Raw genomic sequence first — 12,443 nt, 5'->3', positions numbered from 1 at the left:
AGTTTACATCCCTGGGGCATCTCTTAATTGAAGGATGTGCTAGCTCACTGAGCACTATCTGATTCCATTGAAATCAGTGGGGGCTGGAACAACCTTCCTCCTCTCACCCCTCCACCAAAGATATTATTCTTGAAAGAGCTACAACAGGACAATGACATTCAACGTTTACACGTCAAAGAAATTAAGGAAATACGACACTAGCATTTTTAATTATTGTTCGGAAGTTGGCTGGTATAGTTGGCTTCCCCTACCTGTTCAGCATTGCCAATTTACTGTGAAGACGTCATGTTGTAATCAGACTCACTAACTTGTTTCATGCCACAGTGCCCTAACAGAGAGCAAGTTTGTGTCAGAAGAGAAAAGCTCACTCAATCCAGAGGCTGGACACAATTAAACCATGCTTTGCTTTTCCTTGTGTAGGTCCCAAGAAAGTGTGTTGTGGGCCCGGTGCAGCCCCGAAGCCAAAGAGAGGTTTTATTGTATGCTCTCCCAGTACAGCATATCAAATTGTCCCTTAGCATTATAAAAAACGAGTAAGCATATGTGAAACTCTGCATAAAAGATATCAGACTATACACATCTTTTAAATTATTTTATTTTGTGTAAGCTAAAAGGAAATTTACACACTTAAATTTCAAAAGACCTTGGGCATGCACATTAACCTTGTTAGAGGTTCTTCTACATAGCTTTATTTTTCCATAGGAATTTCCCCAAACATTTACAACCCATAGTTTTTACTGTATATACAGCCTAAACCATAGCAATCTATGATTATGTCATTTTACACTGTGCAAAATCAAACATAGGAATAGTGGTACAACAGAACAAAAACTGTAACAGGTAAATCTCATTGTAAGACATTCATAGTTTTGGTCCTTCTTTTCCAAATCAAATTGATTAAATGTAGACAGAGTGTTTAGACAGTGATCCAGAACTTAACACAAAAAGGTACTGACAATATACCTTTCAAAAGGCTATATAGTGTATAGCCATAGTGTTAAAGTTTGAAGAGATAAAAAACAAAAAAAAAATTTAGGTTGATCAAACAGAAGGAACTGCCTGTTTTAAAGAAACAGTTGAACCCCCCCCCCCAAAAAAAAACCAACAAAAAACCCCAAACAAAAACCCATGTGACCTTTTAGGCTTTTTCAGTTAAAATGAAATATTTTAATATATGCAGAAAAGAAATTAAGACACTTGATACAATCTGAAAACACTGAAAGGGGATTTCACAGCGAGTGAAGATTGAAATTTTTTTTTCTTTTTAAATTTTTTAAAGTTTTGTAAGAAGGACACCAGTGTATTTCACAAAGACAAATGTATACATCCCAGCACAACAAAAAGAATAAATCTTCAAAAAGATTCACCCCCAATTATTTACACTTTTTTCTAATATAAATTTAGATTCCAGTATGTAAATAAATATACATTACTATGTATACCTTTCTAGTGCTGCTTACCAACAAATCATCTGAACTTGAAGTTTTTAATTAAAGCAAGATTGCTTTTTATGACCCAGAGGGGAAAAAATAAAATCAATAGAAAGTGTCCAATTCACATCACTTAGTCTACCTTTTCTTGGCAGCGTGTTGAAGGTGTTAATGTGGCTGGGAACATCAACACCTTGGCATGCATGAAAGTTAAGTCAGGAAGGCTAGAAATCACCTTGGCAGCCTCTTCACTAAGATGTTCTTCCTTTTTAGGCTTCCTGTTAAGAAGAGAAAGAGTGCATTAATCCATTACTTGACATTCCTGGAGAAAGAGCCACTGATTGAGGTAAGACCACTTCTGTAAAGCGATACAAATGATATCCTGCCTAATTGCAACATTACCTCACATGGAAGTTTGGCACAGAGTTTCAAACGTTATTTTAATGAAGGAAATTGGTTTCCTACTCAGATGTTACATTTTTGCAAGTTCCGATGCACCATCATGGGATTGTTCACTTTATGTGAGAAATAATTATAACTTTAGCCTTTGGGTAAGATAGCAGGAGTACTATCATTAACATACAGAGAAATCTTTTCATCCAAAAGAGGAACATCTGAAAGGAGGCTTGGAGGCCTGCTAGATGCAATCCAGCTACATAATTAGTGGCTGCACCCAATAATAACCCATAATATTTTACCAAGTCCTTTTTCTGTAGGAGAGCAGGTACTATTAAGATGCTTCTACTGTTGAATATAATTTAAGCGATCACCTTTACGTTTTTGTATTATGTTCTCAACTCTTTTCCTCCTGCATTGTTCACAAGAGTTATTAAATACAAATTAATAAAGGCATCATGCCCCATGTCCCTTCACACCTTTGTCACTGGGCATTTGGCATAACCCAGTGAGAGTTTTCCTTCAAACACCTAATTTACTCTTCAAATAGAATGAGACCTCGACTAATTGTTACAAAACATCCCTTACAGAGCCATATTTGATCTTATGGAACGCTGACCATTGATAGAAGAACTGAATGTTACTATGGAGCACTATAGGAGATGTCCCCTGTCAAGACACTGGAACTGCTTTCTCAGTGAATATTTTACACGTCTACTACAAGCAAGCTCTACTTCAGGGGTGGCCAACCTGTGGCTCCGGAGCCACATGCGGCTCTTCAGAAGTTAATATGTGGCTCCTTGTATAGGCACCGACTCCAGGGCTGGAGCTACAGGCACCGACTTTCCAATGTGCCGGGGGGTGCTCACTGCTCAACCCCTGGCTCTGCCACAGGCCCTGCTCCCACTCCACTCCTTCCCGACCCCTCCCCTGAGCCTGCCGTGCCCTCACTCCTCCCCCTCACCCCAAGCCTCCTGCACACCACGAAACAGCCGATTGGGAGGTGCGGGGAGGGAGGGGGAGGCGCGGATTGGCGGGACTGCCGGTGAGTGGAAGGCGCTGGGAGCAGGAGGGGGGAGCTGATGGGGGGGCTGCTGACGTATTACTGTGGCTCTTTGGCAATGTACACTGGTAAATTCTGGCTCCTTCTCAGGCTCAGGTTGGCCAGCCCTGCTTTACTTTCAAACTTCTTTGAGGACAGAACAGAAAGGCAAAGGCCTGAAATCACACAGATGAACTAGAACTTATTAGAGATTTCCTTATAACTCGTTCGTCCTTTTCCAGGCTCAATTTTAGAGCCCATATCTACAGCATTAATTCTTCCAATGAGATGGGCTAGATTTAGCTCTTTTCAGCACCTGTCAGTACCACTCCTTCAGAGGATCATGAGAAAGCAAGGGTTTTAGTGTGTTGCCTCAGCAGTTTCCCCAGGGCTTCTTAAACAGGAGAGAGGCCCAAAATTCTGGATTCAAACTCATCCTCAACATACCTAGCCACTGTGTTGACGCTGAGCCGTCATTTTGGTTTGCCACCTGAAAGCACCATTTAAGATCTCTACATGAGGCAGCCTGGATGCTAACCTTGAGCTTCCTTCACTAGAATAGTGAGATTTCTGTTCTCTGCTGCAGTGGAATTTCATGAGCCACTGACTAGGCAGATTACCAAATTCTGGAGGATAAACAAAGCTGTGCACTAGATTTAGTGAAGAAAGGAGTAGAAAAACCTTCCTTCCTTTCCTATTTTACACTCAGAGCTCTACTTGGCCTTGGAGGGCACCTTATCTCTGAGCTGTTGAAATGTGGTCATCAACCAGTATATTATCAGTATTTGGCAAATACAATAGGCTGCTAGACCACAATCTAGTGATGAATTACCACAGCCCTCTCAAGGTGCAAACTCCTGTGCTACAGTGGTGATAGCAGATTGGCAGTTGTATCCGACAAGGGACAGTTTGAAAGAGGAAGTAAGCGGGGAGAGGGTTGATTCAAAGATCACAATTACAGAAACTGCTATTGATGCTGGTCTGGCATACAGAGAGTTCCCAAACTTCTTGCTATTTATCCGCTTCATTCTCTGCTCAACAGGTTCTACTATATAAGAAATGTCATAGAAATATGATTGGTGTTGCATCTACTGGTGCTCAGTCTCTGACAAGTACAAACTATGCTAGGCAAAAGGGCATTGCCACCACCTAGAGCTTTAATGCCTAGTGCCTGCAACATCGCCCCCAAAATGCCACAGAGTCTGAAGTGCACACATTTACGTGAATGCAACAATCTGCTTTCCTTCCAGTTTGCAAGCACTTACATACTTACGCTTTGTCTATACTAGCACCTTTGTCGGTCAGGGGTGTGAAAGAACCACCCCTTTGACTGACATAAGTTTCACCCACACAAGAGCTGGTATGGACGGGAGACACTCTCCTGCCGACACAGCTGCTGCCACTTGTTGAGGGTGGTTTAATTATGCCGGCGGGAAAGCTCTCTCCCGCTGGCACAGAGTGGCTACACAGGAGACCTTACAGCAGCACAGCACAGGTGTGCCGATGTAAGGTCCATAGTGTAGACACAGTCTTGGCGTGCTCTGCAACTTAGCCTGTCCTCCCAGATAACCAATACAGTTCTACAGCAAAACTGCTTTAACCCAGTCCAGGTTACAGTTCTGGCTACAACCACCACCATCACCCATTGTTGGAGCTTCAATGCTACTACATTTTGTATGGCCTTGGTTTCTGAATGCAACGAGCACTGTAGGCAGATAAAACCACTAGAACTGCCCAGCAGGGTTTTATATTCCACGACTCCTAAACTTAAATATCTGAAGTAGTAATAATGCAAACTGTTTGTATCCCTCTCAAGACATGTTAAATTGCCTAACAGTTGTAGGGTTGATGAGGCCAGCTTTGATGGAAGTCGTACAAAGAGCCATGACAGTTGCATTAATCCTAGCCAGTAACTTTTCTAATGATGCTGAATCCCACAATAGCATGTGTCAACTTTAATAAATTCCAAAGCCAGACGCGACCACTGTGATCATGTAGTCTGACTTCTTGTACAACACAGGCAACAGAACCTCCCCAAAATAACTCTGAGAGCTTATCTTTTAGAAAAAACATCCAATCTTGATTTAAGATACTGTCAGAGATGGAGAATCCACAAGTTTCGGTAAGTTGTTCCAATGGTTAATTACTCTTACTGTTAAAAATGTATGCTTTATTTTCAGTCTTAATTTGTCTAGCTTCAACTTCCACGCATCATGCCTTTCTCTGCTACACTGACAAGCCCATTATTAAATATTTGTTCCCCATGTAAGTACTTAAAGACTAATCAAATCACTCCTTAACCTTCTCTTTGTTCAGCTAAAAAAGTTGACTCTCTTGAATCTATCACATAAGGCATGTTTTCTATTCCTTTCATAATTCTCATGGTTCTTCTCTGAACCCTCACTAATTTATCGACATCCTTCTTGAGCTGTTGACACCAAAACTGGACACACTATTTTCAGCAGTGGTCAAACAGTGGTAAAATAACGTACTCAAGATTCCCCTCTTTATGCATCCATTAGCTCTTTTGGCCACATTGCACTGGAAGCTCACGTTCAGTTAATTATCCACCATTACCCCCAAATCTTTGTCAGAGTCACTGCTTCCCAGGATAGAGTACCCCATTGTGTAAGTACAGCCTACATGTAAGTACAGGTCTGTCGCATCTTAGGTGCATTTAACATGTGCGATTTCAGCTTTACGTGGTCGGCAAAAAAAAAAAAAGAGAAAAACAACAATTTAAATACTGTTTCTGTAGTGCGGGCGATTCCGCCCGCCATTATACTCAATGTAATTTTGACTATACGTGATTTTCGCTTTAGGCGCTGACTGCGGAACGTAACCCCAGCGTAAGATGAGACAGACCTGTACTGTCCTAGATGTATTACATTTACATTTAGTCATATTACAATGCATACTGTTTGCTTGAGTCCAGCTTACCAGATCACTCTGTATCAGTGATCTATCCTCCGTTATTTATCACTCCCCCAATTTTTAGGTCATCTGCAAACTTTATCAATGATGATTTTATGTTTTCTTCCAGGTCATTAATAAAAATGTTAAATAGCATAAGGCAAAGAACCAATCCCTTCAGGGATCCCACTAGAAACACACCCACTTGATAATGATTCCCCATTTACAATCACATTTTGGGACCCAGCAGTTAGCCAGACTTTAATCCATTTAATGTGTGCCATATTAATTTTATATCTTTCTAGTTTTTTTAATCACGATGTCATGTAGTACCAAAGCAAATGCCTTACAGAAGTCAAAATATATTACATCAATACTATTAGCTTTATCAACCGAACTTGTAATCTCATCAAAAAAGGTATCTAGTTAGACATGATCTATTTTTCCTAAACCCATGTTGATTGGTATAATTATATTATCCTCCTTTAATTCTTCATTAATCAAATCTTATATCAGCCACTCCATTATCTTGTCCAGCATTGACATCAGAATGACAGGTCTATAGTTACCCAGGTTATCCTGTTTACCCTTTTTAAATATTGGCACAACATTAGCTTTCTTCTAGTCTTTTGGAACTTCCTCAGTGTTCCAAGACTTACTGAAAACCAACATTAATGGTCCAGTGAACTCCTCTGCCAGCTGTTTGAAAATTCTTAGATGCAAGTTACTCAGACCCGCTGATTTAAAAAATGTCTAACTTGAGTAGTTGCTGTTTTATATCATCTGAGATACTAGTGGAATGAAAAGAGTGTTACCATTTAATATGACTACATCATCTATTTTCCCCAAAAATATTTTATCAATAATAATGCAGAAAATGCAGAAGTGTTAGTCTACCATTTCCATTTTCTAACTAATCAATTTCATTGTTTGAATTCTTTTTGTTTCTAGTATACTTCCTATAAATTCCTTCTTCTTGTCCTTAACTCTGTTGGCCATAGGATTTCTCCTTGTGTCCCTTTGCTTCCCTCATCAATTTTCTACAATTCCTAGCTTCTGATTTATATGGGATAACGTGATTTTAGTCAATAGGTCAATAACGTGCCATCGCTGGTAATTAGTAACAATGGTCAATGATGGGATATTAAAAGTTACTACAGAGAACTTTTTTCCGGAGGGTCTGGCTGGAGAATCTTGCCCGCATGCTCGGGGTTCAGCTGATCGCCATATTTGGGGTCGGGAAGGAATTTTCCTCCAGGGTAGATTGGCAGAGGCCCTGGAGGTTTTTCGCCTTCCTCCGCAGCATGGGGCAGGGGTCGCTTGCTGGAGGATTCTCTGCGACTTGAAGTCTTTAAATCATGATTTGGGGACTTCAACTGCTGAGTCTAGGGAGAGAATTATTCCAGGAGTCGGTGGGTCAGCTTTTGTGGCCTGCATCATGCGGGAGGTCAGACTAGATGATCATAATGGTCCCTTCTGACCTTAAAGTCTATGAGTCTATATCATTACTATCAGTTTTCCCTTTTTTGTATGTGCTAATTTTAATTTTTTATAGGTGCCTTCACTTGCCCTCTAAATGAGTTTTGTTTTTTTTTTTTGTTTTTTTTTTTAAACTAAGACAGTCTTCTTCCTCGATTGTGGCTTTTGGGGCATCTAGTAAAAGTGTTCCGAATTATCAGTCACCTTTTCCTGATTAAATTCTTTCTCCGACTGATTTGGTTTATAATTGTTTTCAGCTTTGTGACAGGTTTAAGAGTGGTAGCCGTGTTAGTCTGTATCAGCAGAAACAATGAGGAGTCCTTGTGGCACCTTAGGCCTTGGCTACACTGGCGCTTTACAGCGCTGCAACTTTCTCGCTCAGGGGTGTGAAAAAACACCCCCCTGAGCGCAGCAAGTTACAGCGCTGTAAAGCGCCAGTGTAAACAGTGCCCCAGCGTTGGGAGCTGCGCTCCCAGCGCTGTAAGCTAATCCCCTCAGGGAGGTGGAGTACCTGCAGCGCTGGGAGAGCTCTCTCTCAGCGCTGGCGCCGCGACCACACTCGCACTTCAAAGCGCTGCCGCGGGAGTGCTCCCGCAGCAGCGCATTGGAGTTTCAAGTGTAGCCAAGCCCTCAGAGACTAACAAATTTATTTGGACAACTGTTGAGAATAGGCCACTTCCACCTTAACTGAATTGGCCTCGTTAGCACTGACCCCCCACTTGGTAAAGCAACTCCCATCTTTTCATGTGGTGTGTGTGCACGCACACACACACACACACACACACACACAGCTTTCTGTATTTTTACTCCATGCATCGGATGAAGTGGGTTTTAGCCCACGAAAGCTTATGCCCAAATAAATGTGTTAGTCTCTAAGGTGCCACAAGGACTCCTCGTTGTTTTTTCAGCTTTGTGCAACTGTCCCTTTTAAAGCACCATGTATATCTATAACCATATCCCACCTCTCTCTCTCTCTCACTGGTCTGGACTTTATTCGGTTTGTTTTATTCTGTTCATTAAATTATAGTGTTCCTGGGAATAGGAGAAGTGCTTCTGTACCTGCATTCTTCAGTTCTCCTTATGGGAAAAATGCATGTCTTTCAGCTTGAGTCATAAGATTGACATGAGTGAATGGATCCTTGGTGGTGGTTGTACTTCTCAAGATTTCTTACCATCTCTGAAACCTGACACGGCTGAAGGCAGGCTGACTTCTTGATAGAATTTCTTAAGATGCCATCTGCAGAATGTGTATGCCCCATTCTGTTTCTCTCGCAACAATCTCTGTATTTTCTTCCATGGCACCTCCTAAGGAACGAACAACCTTCCACAAGGAGATATGCTAGGCCACTACCCCTTCACTGTTAAAATGATCTTTAAGCATGCACTTGTGCGAGGCCCAACAAGAAATTAGCCTGCTAATAATTGCTAGGCAGGAAGGCAACTGGAGAGTGGTTTAACCACCCCCACTGCCTCTGAACAAATATGGACCTACCAGTACATGTTCCAGCCTACAACCGGACCTCTCTGCTTGTATGTTTCATCCCCTTTTCCCAACCTTTAGTATTTATTGACTTTGATATTGTCCAAGACACTGACTGTCTTGTGTGTTTAGAATAAGCATTGTGGATATTATCACAATACCAGCACCAACTGCAACAATGGGCTGATATATGACACACCCTAATTTTAAAAAGCTAGTCTACAGCATTCAGCAGTGCCCATCAGTAAATATTTTTTTAAGCTTGAATGAGATTTTCAGCCATTTCTTGGCAAGATCTCCACCCTCCATTTTCTTTCATCAAGGCAGTAGATAAACTTTTGACTCTGACAATTCTATGGTGTTCTGCATGATTGCAGAATCTCAGCAGTATGCTTTACAGGATCATAGATTCTCCATTTTAGCTTGTTTATCTTCAAGTTTAATATAACAATATGTAAGGAACTATTTTGTCAATTCCCTCCCACCCCCCTTTTGAGGAAGTACCTGTATAATTGTGAGCAACCAGGCTGTGGATGAAAATGGTGCTACTTCACACAAATGAGGGGGCCTTGTGGCTTGAGGAAGTCACTTACATTTCCACAACAGGTTTCTAAACTTTCAGTTTACCCATCTCACTTGTTCCCCCCACAGATCTTGGGTTCAAAAAATTTCAGAAAAAATAAAGGATATACAGAATGATTCTTTTTCAGAGGGGATGTGATTAATTAAAAAAAACACTAGCAGCCGATCACTGCTAATTATTAAATTCAGATTTAATAGTTGAATTTTGGTTGCAAAATAAAATTAAGACTGGAAACTTCAGGTCCCAGCTGCTCCAAACCAGCCCTCACCCATGCACCCAGGATTAACCGCACTCTAAGGTCCCTTTCTTTTCCCCCACAAGCCCCTGAAGCTTCCTCTCATAGCCACCAGCAACAGGGAACAGGATAAAGGGAAGGCCTGCCAACCCACACCTTACTCTCCACCACATACACTAATCTGGGGCATCAAACTCCAGCAGCCCTAAGTTACTCGCAACACATGTTGGTTGGATCAGCATGTGCAGCTTCTGTGGCAGGCCATAAAAGCCCCCAAACACCAGACCAGAAGTTATAGCCTCCTCGTGTCACCATAATCAATATTTGTATTTGATACTAACTTCCATTTCCATCACAACCCCTTATCTGTAGGCTGGCCTACCTCATTCCCCTCTGCCTCTTCATATACCTCTACTTTTCCTCGTCTTTATCCTCATCCTCTTCATATACATCCTACCATGTCCTTATCTTCACCTTCTTGCCTCCAAAATTACTTTCACCACCTTTGTTTCCTTGCTTTTACCACATCGTCAATCCCCTCCCCTTCAAAAACTTGAAACAATCTAAAAAAAAATGCTAAGGCAATGTGGGTATTATTAAACTACTGCACGGCCATGTTACTCCATTTTTTTGCACTCTGATGTCCCTTGTTAGTCTCTATGCGTAAACACCAGGAGGCTACTACTTGGGGTGACCTGCTGCTTGCGAAGTTCCTACCATACTTTGGATGCTGAACCAAAAAGCCCACAATCAAATGCAACAATGTAGTGTGCCGACAGACATTCGTTTGAATAAGACTTTCTACCACTTTGTAAAAACTGAACTGACATTTTGAAAAGCCTGCCAGGTAAACAAGTGTAAATCTATAGAGAGACTTACTAGAGTAAACAAAAGACATTTCTGAGCACTACATGCACCTTGGAGTTTGCAAGCTTTTCTGAGAGTTTTCAGCTGCTTTTATTAAAATATCTGGAAAACCACTCTACAGCTATTAGGAAGTGAGCATTGTTCTCTTACACGGGAAGACTAAAAATTTTACTTTTCTATTCAGTACTTTCAGACCATTTTGAGGTAAACGTTCAAAAAAAAAAAAGTTACTGTATTTCCAAGAAGATGCTAGATTTTCAGCCCTGCTATAATCAGTACTGTTAAACATAAACCAAGACAGCTCTGAGGTTTAGGGCTCCCCCTAATGGTTCACAGTTGAAATTTCATCACTGTCACTGTAAGTCAGTGATGGGCAACCTGCGGCCCGTCAGGGTAATCCACTGGCGGGCCGTGAGACAATTTGTTTACATTTGCACGGCCGCCCGCAGCTCCCAGTGGCCACAGTTCGCCGTTCCTGGCCAATGGAAGCTGTGGGAAGCGGGGCCCAGCACTTCCTTGTGGCCTGCGCTGCTTCCCGCAGCTCCCATTGGCCGGGAATGGCGAACTGCAGCCACTGGGAGCTGCAGCCAGCCGTGCAAATGTAAACAAACTGTCTGGCAGCCTGCCAGCGGATTACCCTGATGGGCTGCATGCAGCCCGCGGGCCGCAGGTTGCCCACCACTGCTGTAAGTTCTTTTTAAACATCAGCTTCTGGTATTTTCACACTGTGGAGAAACAGTAAAAATATACTCCACAGACGCAGAAAACACTCTATAGAGAGTGCTTTCAACATCTAGTGTTTGGTGTTTAAAAAACCCTAGTCTAAACACAATAATCAAAGTATTAAACTGCAATACCATTCATATCACAGCATAATTATACAATAAATGTCATTAAGTGGAAGCACAGACTAAGGTTTTTTTTTTTTGCAAAACATAAATTAGAAAAAGTTATTCAGAACGTTGCTTACTTAGTATGTGTTACTACCCTTTTAAACTTAATATGCTTAATACAGTGCTTCTCAAGCTTACTTGATTGGGCCCCCCTTTGTGTCTGTGGTCGTTTACGCTCCCCCCCCCCCAAGTAATAGAGCACTACCACCCAGCTCTGAAGGCAGAGCGGAGCAGCAGCAGCAGCTGCTGGCTGGACACCCAGCTCTGAAGGCAGCACACACCAGCAGCAGCAAGAACTAAGGTGGCAATGTGAAAAGTGATATTTGCCATCACTTTTCACAGCAGACTTCGCACCCTATTGCCACCCTTACTTCTGCACTGCTGCTGCCACCCTGGGGCTGACAGCTGGAGCCCAGGCTGCACCTCTTGGTGAGGGATTGGGGTGGGGGGAGAGGAGAGGCCAAGTCTGGGCTGCCTCCCAGTGAGGGATTGGGGAGAGGGGGAGTCCAAGCCTCCTCCCAGTGAGGGGATTGGGGTCAGTGAGGAGATCCTGAGCTGGGGTGACAGGGCATTGGCTGTCCCTTTATCCCCGCTCTTGAGTGTGCACGGCCCTTCTGCGCAAGCCCCAGTCATCCGGGGCTGACAGCCAGAGCTCTTTAAAAAAAAAAAAAGAGAAAAAAACAACAAAAAAAAGTCAGCACACAGCTCACCTGTCCCTTGACCATTCCTGTGCCTCCCTGGGGAGGGCCACCCCATGATTTGAGAACCTCTGGTTTACAGATATTTTATAAATACATAAGGCATACATTCCTACTCAGCAACTGGAAGATTTTAAAGGGTCACTGAAAGAAAATATTGTTTCAAGTGATGCTAGCAAATTCATGAATTTACACATTTGAATTTTAGATAGCAATGGGATCTCTTTGGACAGAGCTAAGATACACAATCATTGAATAAGCCATGAAAATGTGAACTAGTTCTTATGAATAAGGAGTGCTTGTTCTGCTCTTATGTGCTACACAAGTCTTCAGGGATACATATGTAACCGAAAGGTTCTGATTTAGGTTGTACATAAAGAAAAAGCAGTGTCCATGAAGTACATGCTTATTCCTAAATACACTGCGT

General features: G+C 42.2%; 1 protein-coding gene across 4 annotated transcripts in view; it reads right to left on the bottom strand.

Moving 5' to 3' along the window:
- Positions 1-579: 579 nt before the first annotated feature.
- Positions 580-12,443, bottom strand: part of AFTPH (aftiphilin) — a 47,423-nt gene continuing 35,559 nt past the window's right edge. For all 4 annotated transcript variants that reach the window (XM_026653125.1, XM_026653126.1, XM_026653127.1 and 1 more), the window contains one exon: positions 580-1,708. In XM_026653125.1, coding sequence (XP_026508910.1) covers positions 1,564-1,708 — 145 coding nt within the window. In that variant the 3' untranslated portion in view covers positions 580-1,563. The remainder of the gene's footprint in view (positions 1,709-12,443) is intronic.

The sequence above is a fragment of the Terrapene carolina genome, unplaced genomic scaffold (genome assembly GCF_002925995.2).
Source record: "Terrapene carolina triunguis isolate 2854851 unplaced genomic scaffold, T_m_triunguis-2.0 Scaffold132, whole genome shotgun sequence".
NCBI lineage: Eukaryota > Metazoa > Chordata > Testudines > Emydidae > Terrapene > Terrapene triunguis.
Note: the sequence above shows the minus strand (reverse complement) of the source record. Positions and strands in the feature narration are given on the sequence as shown.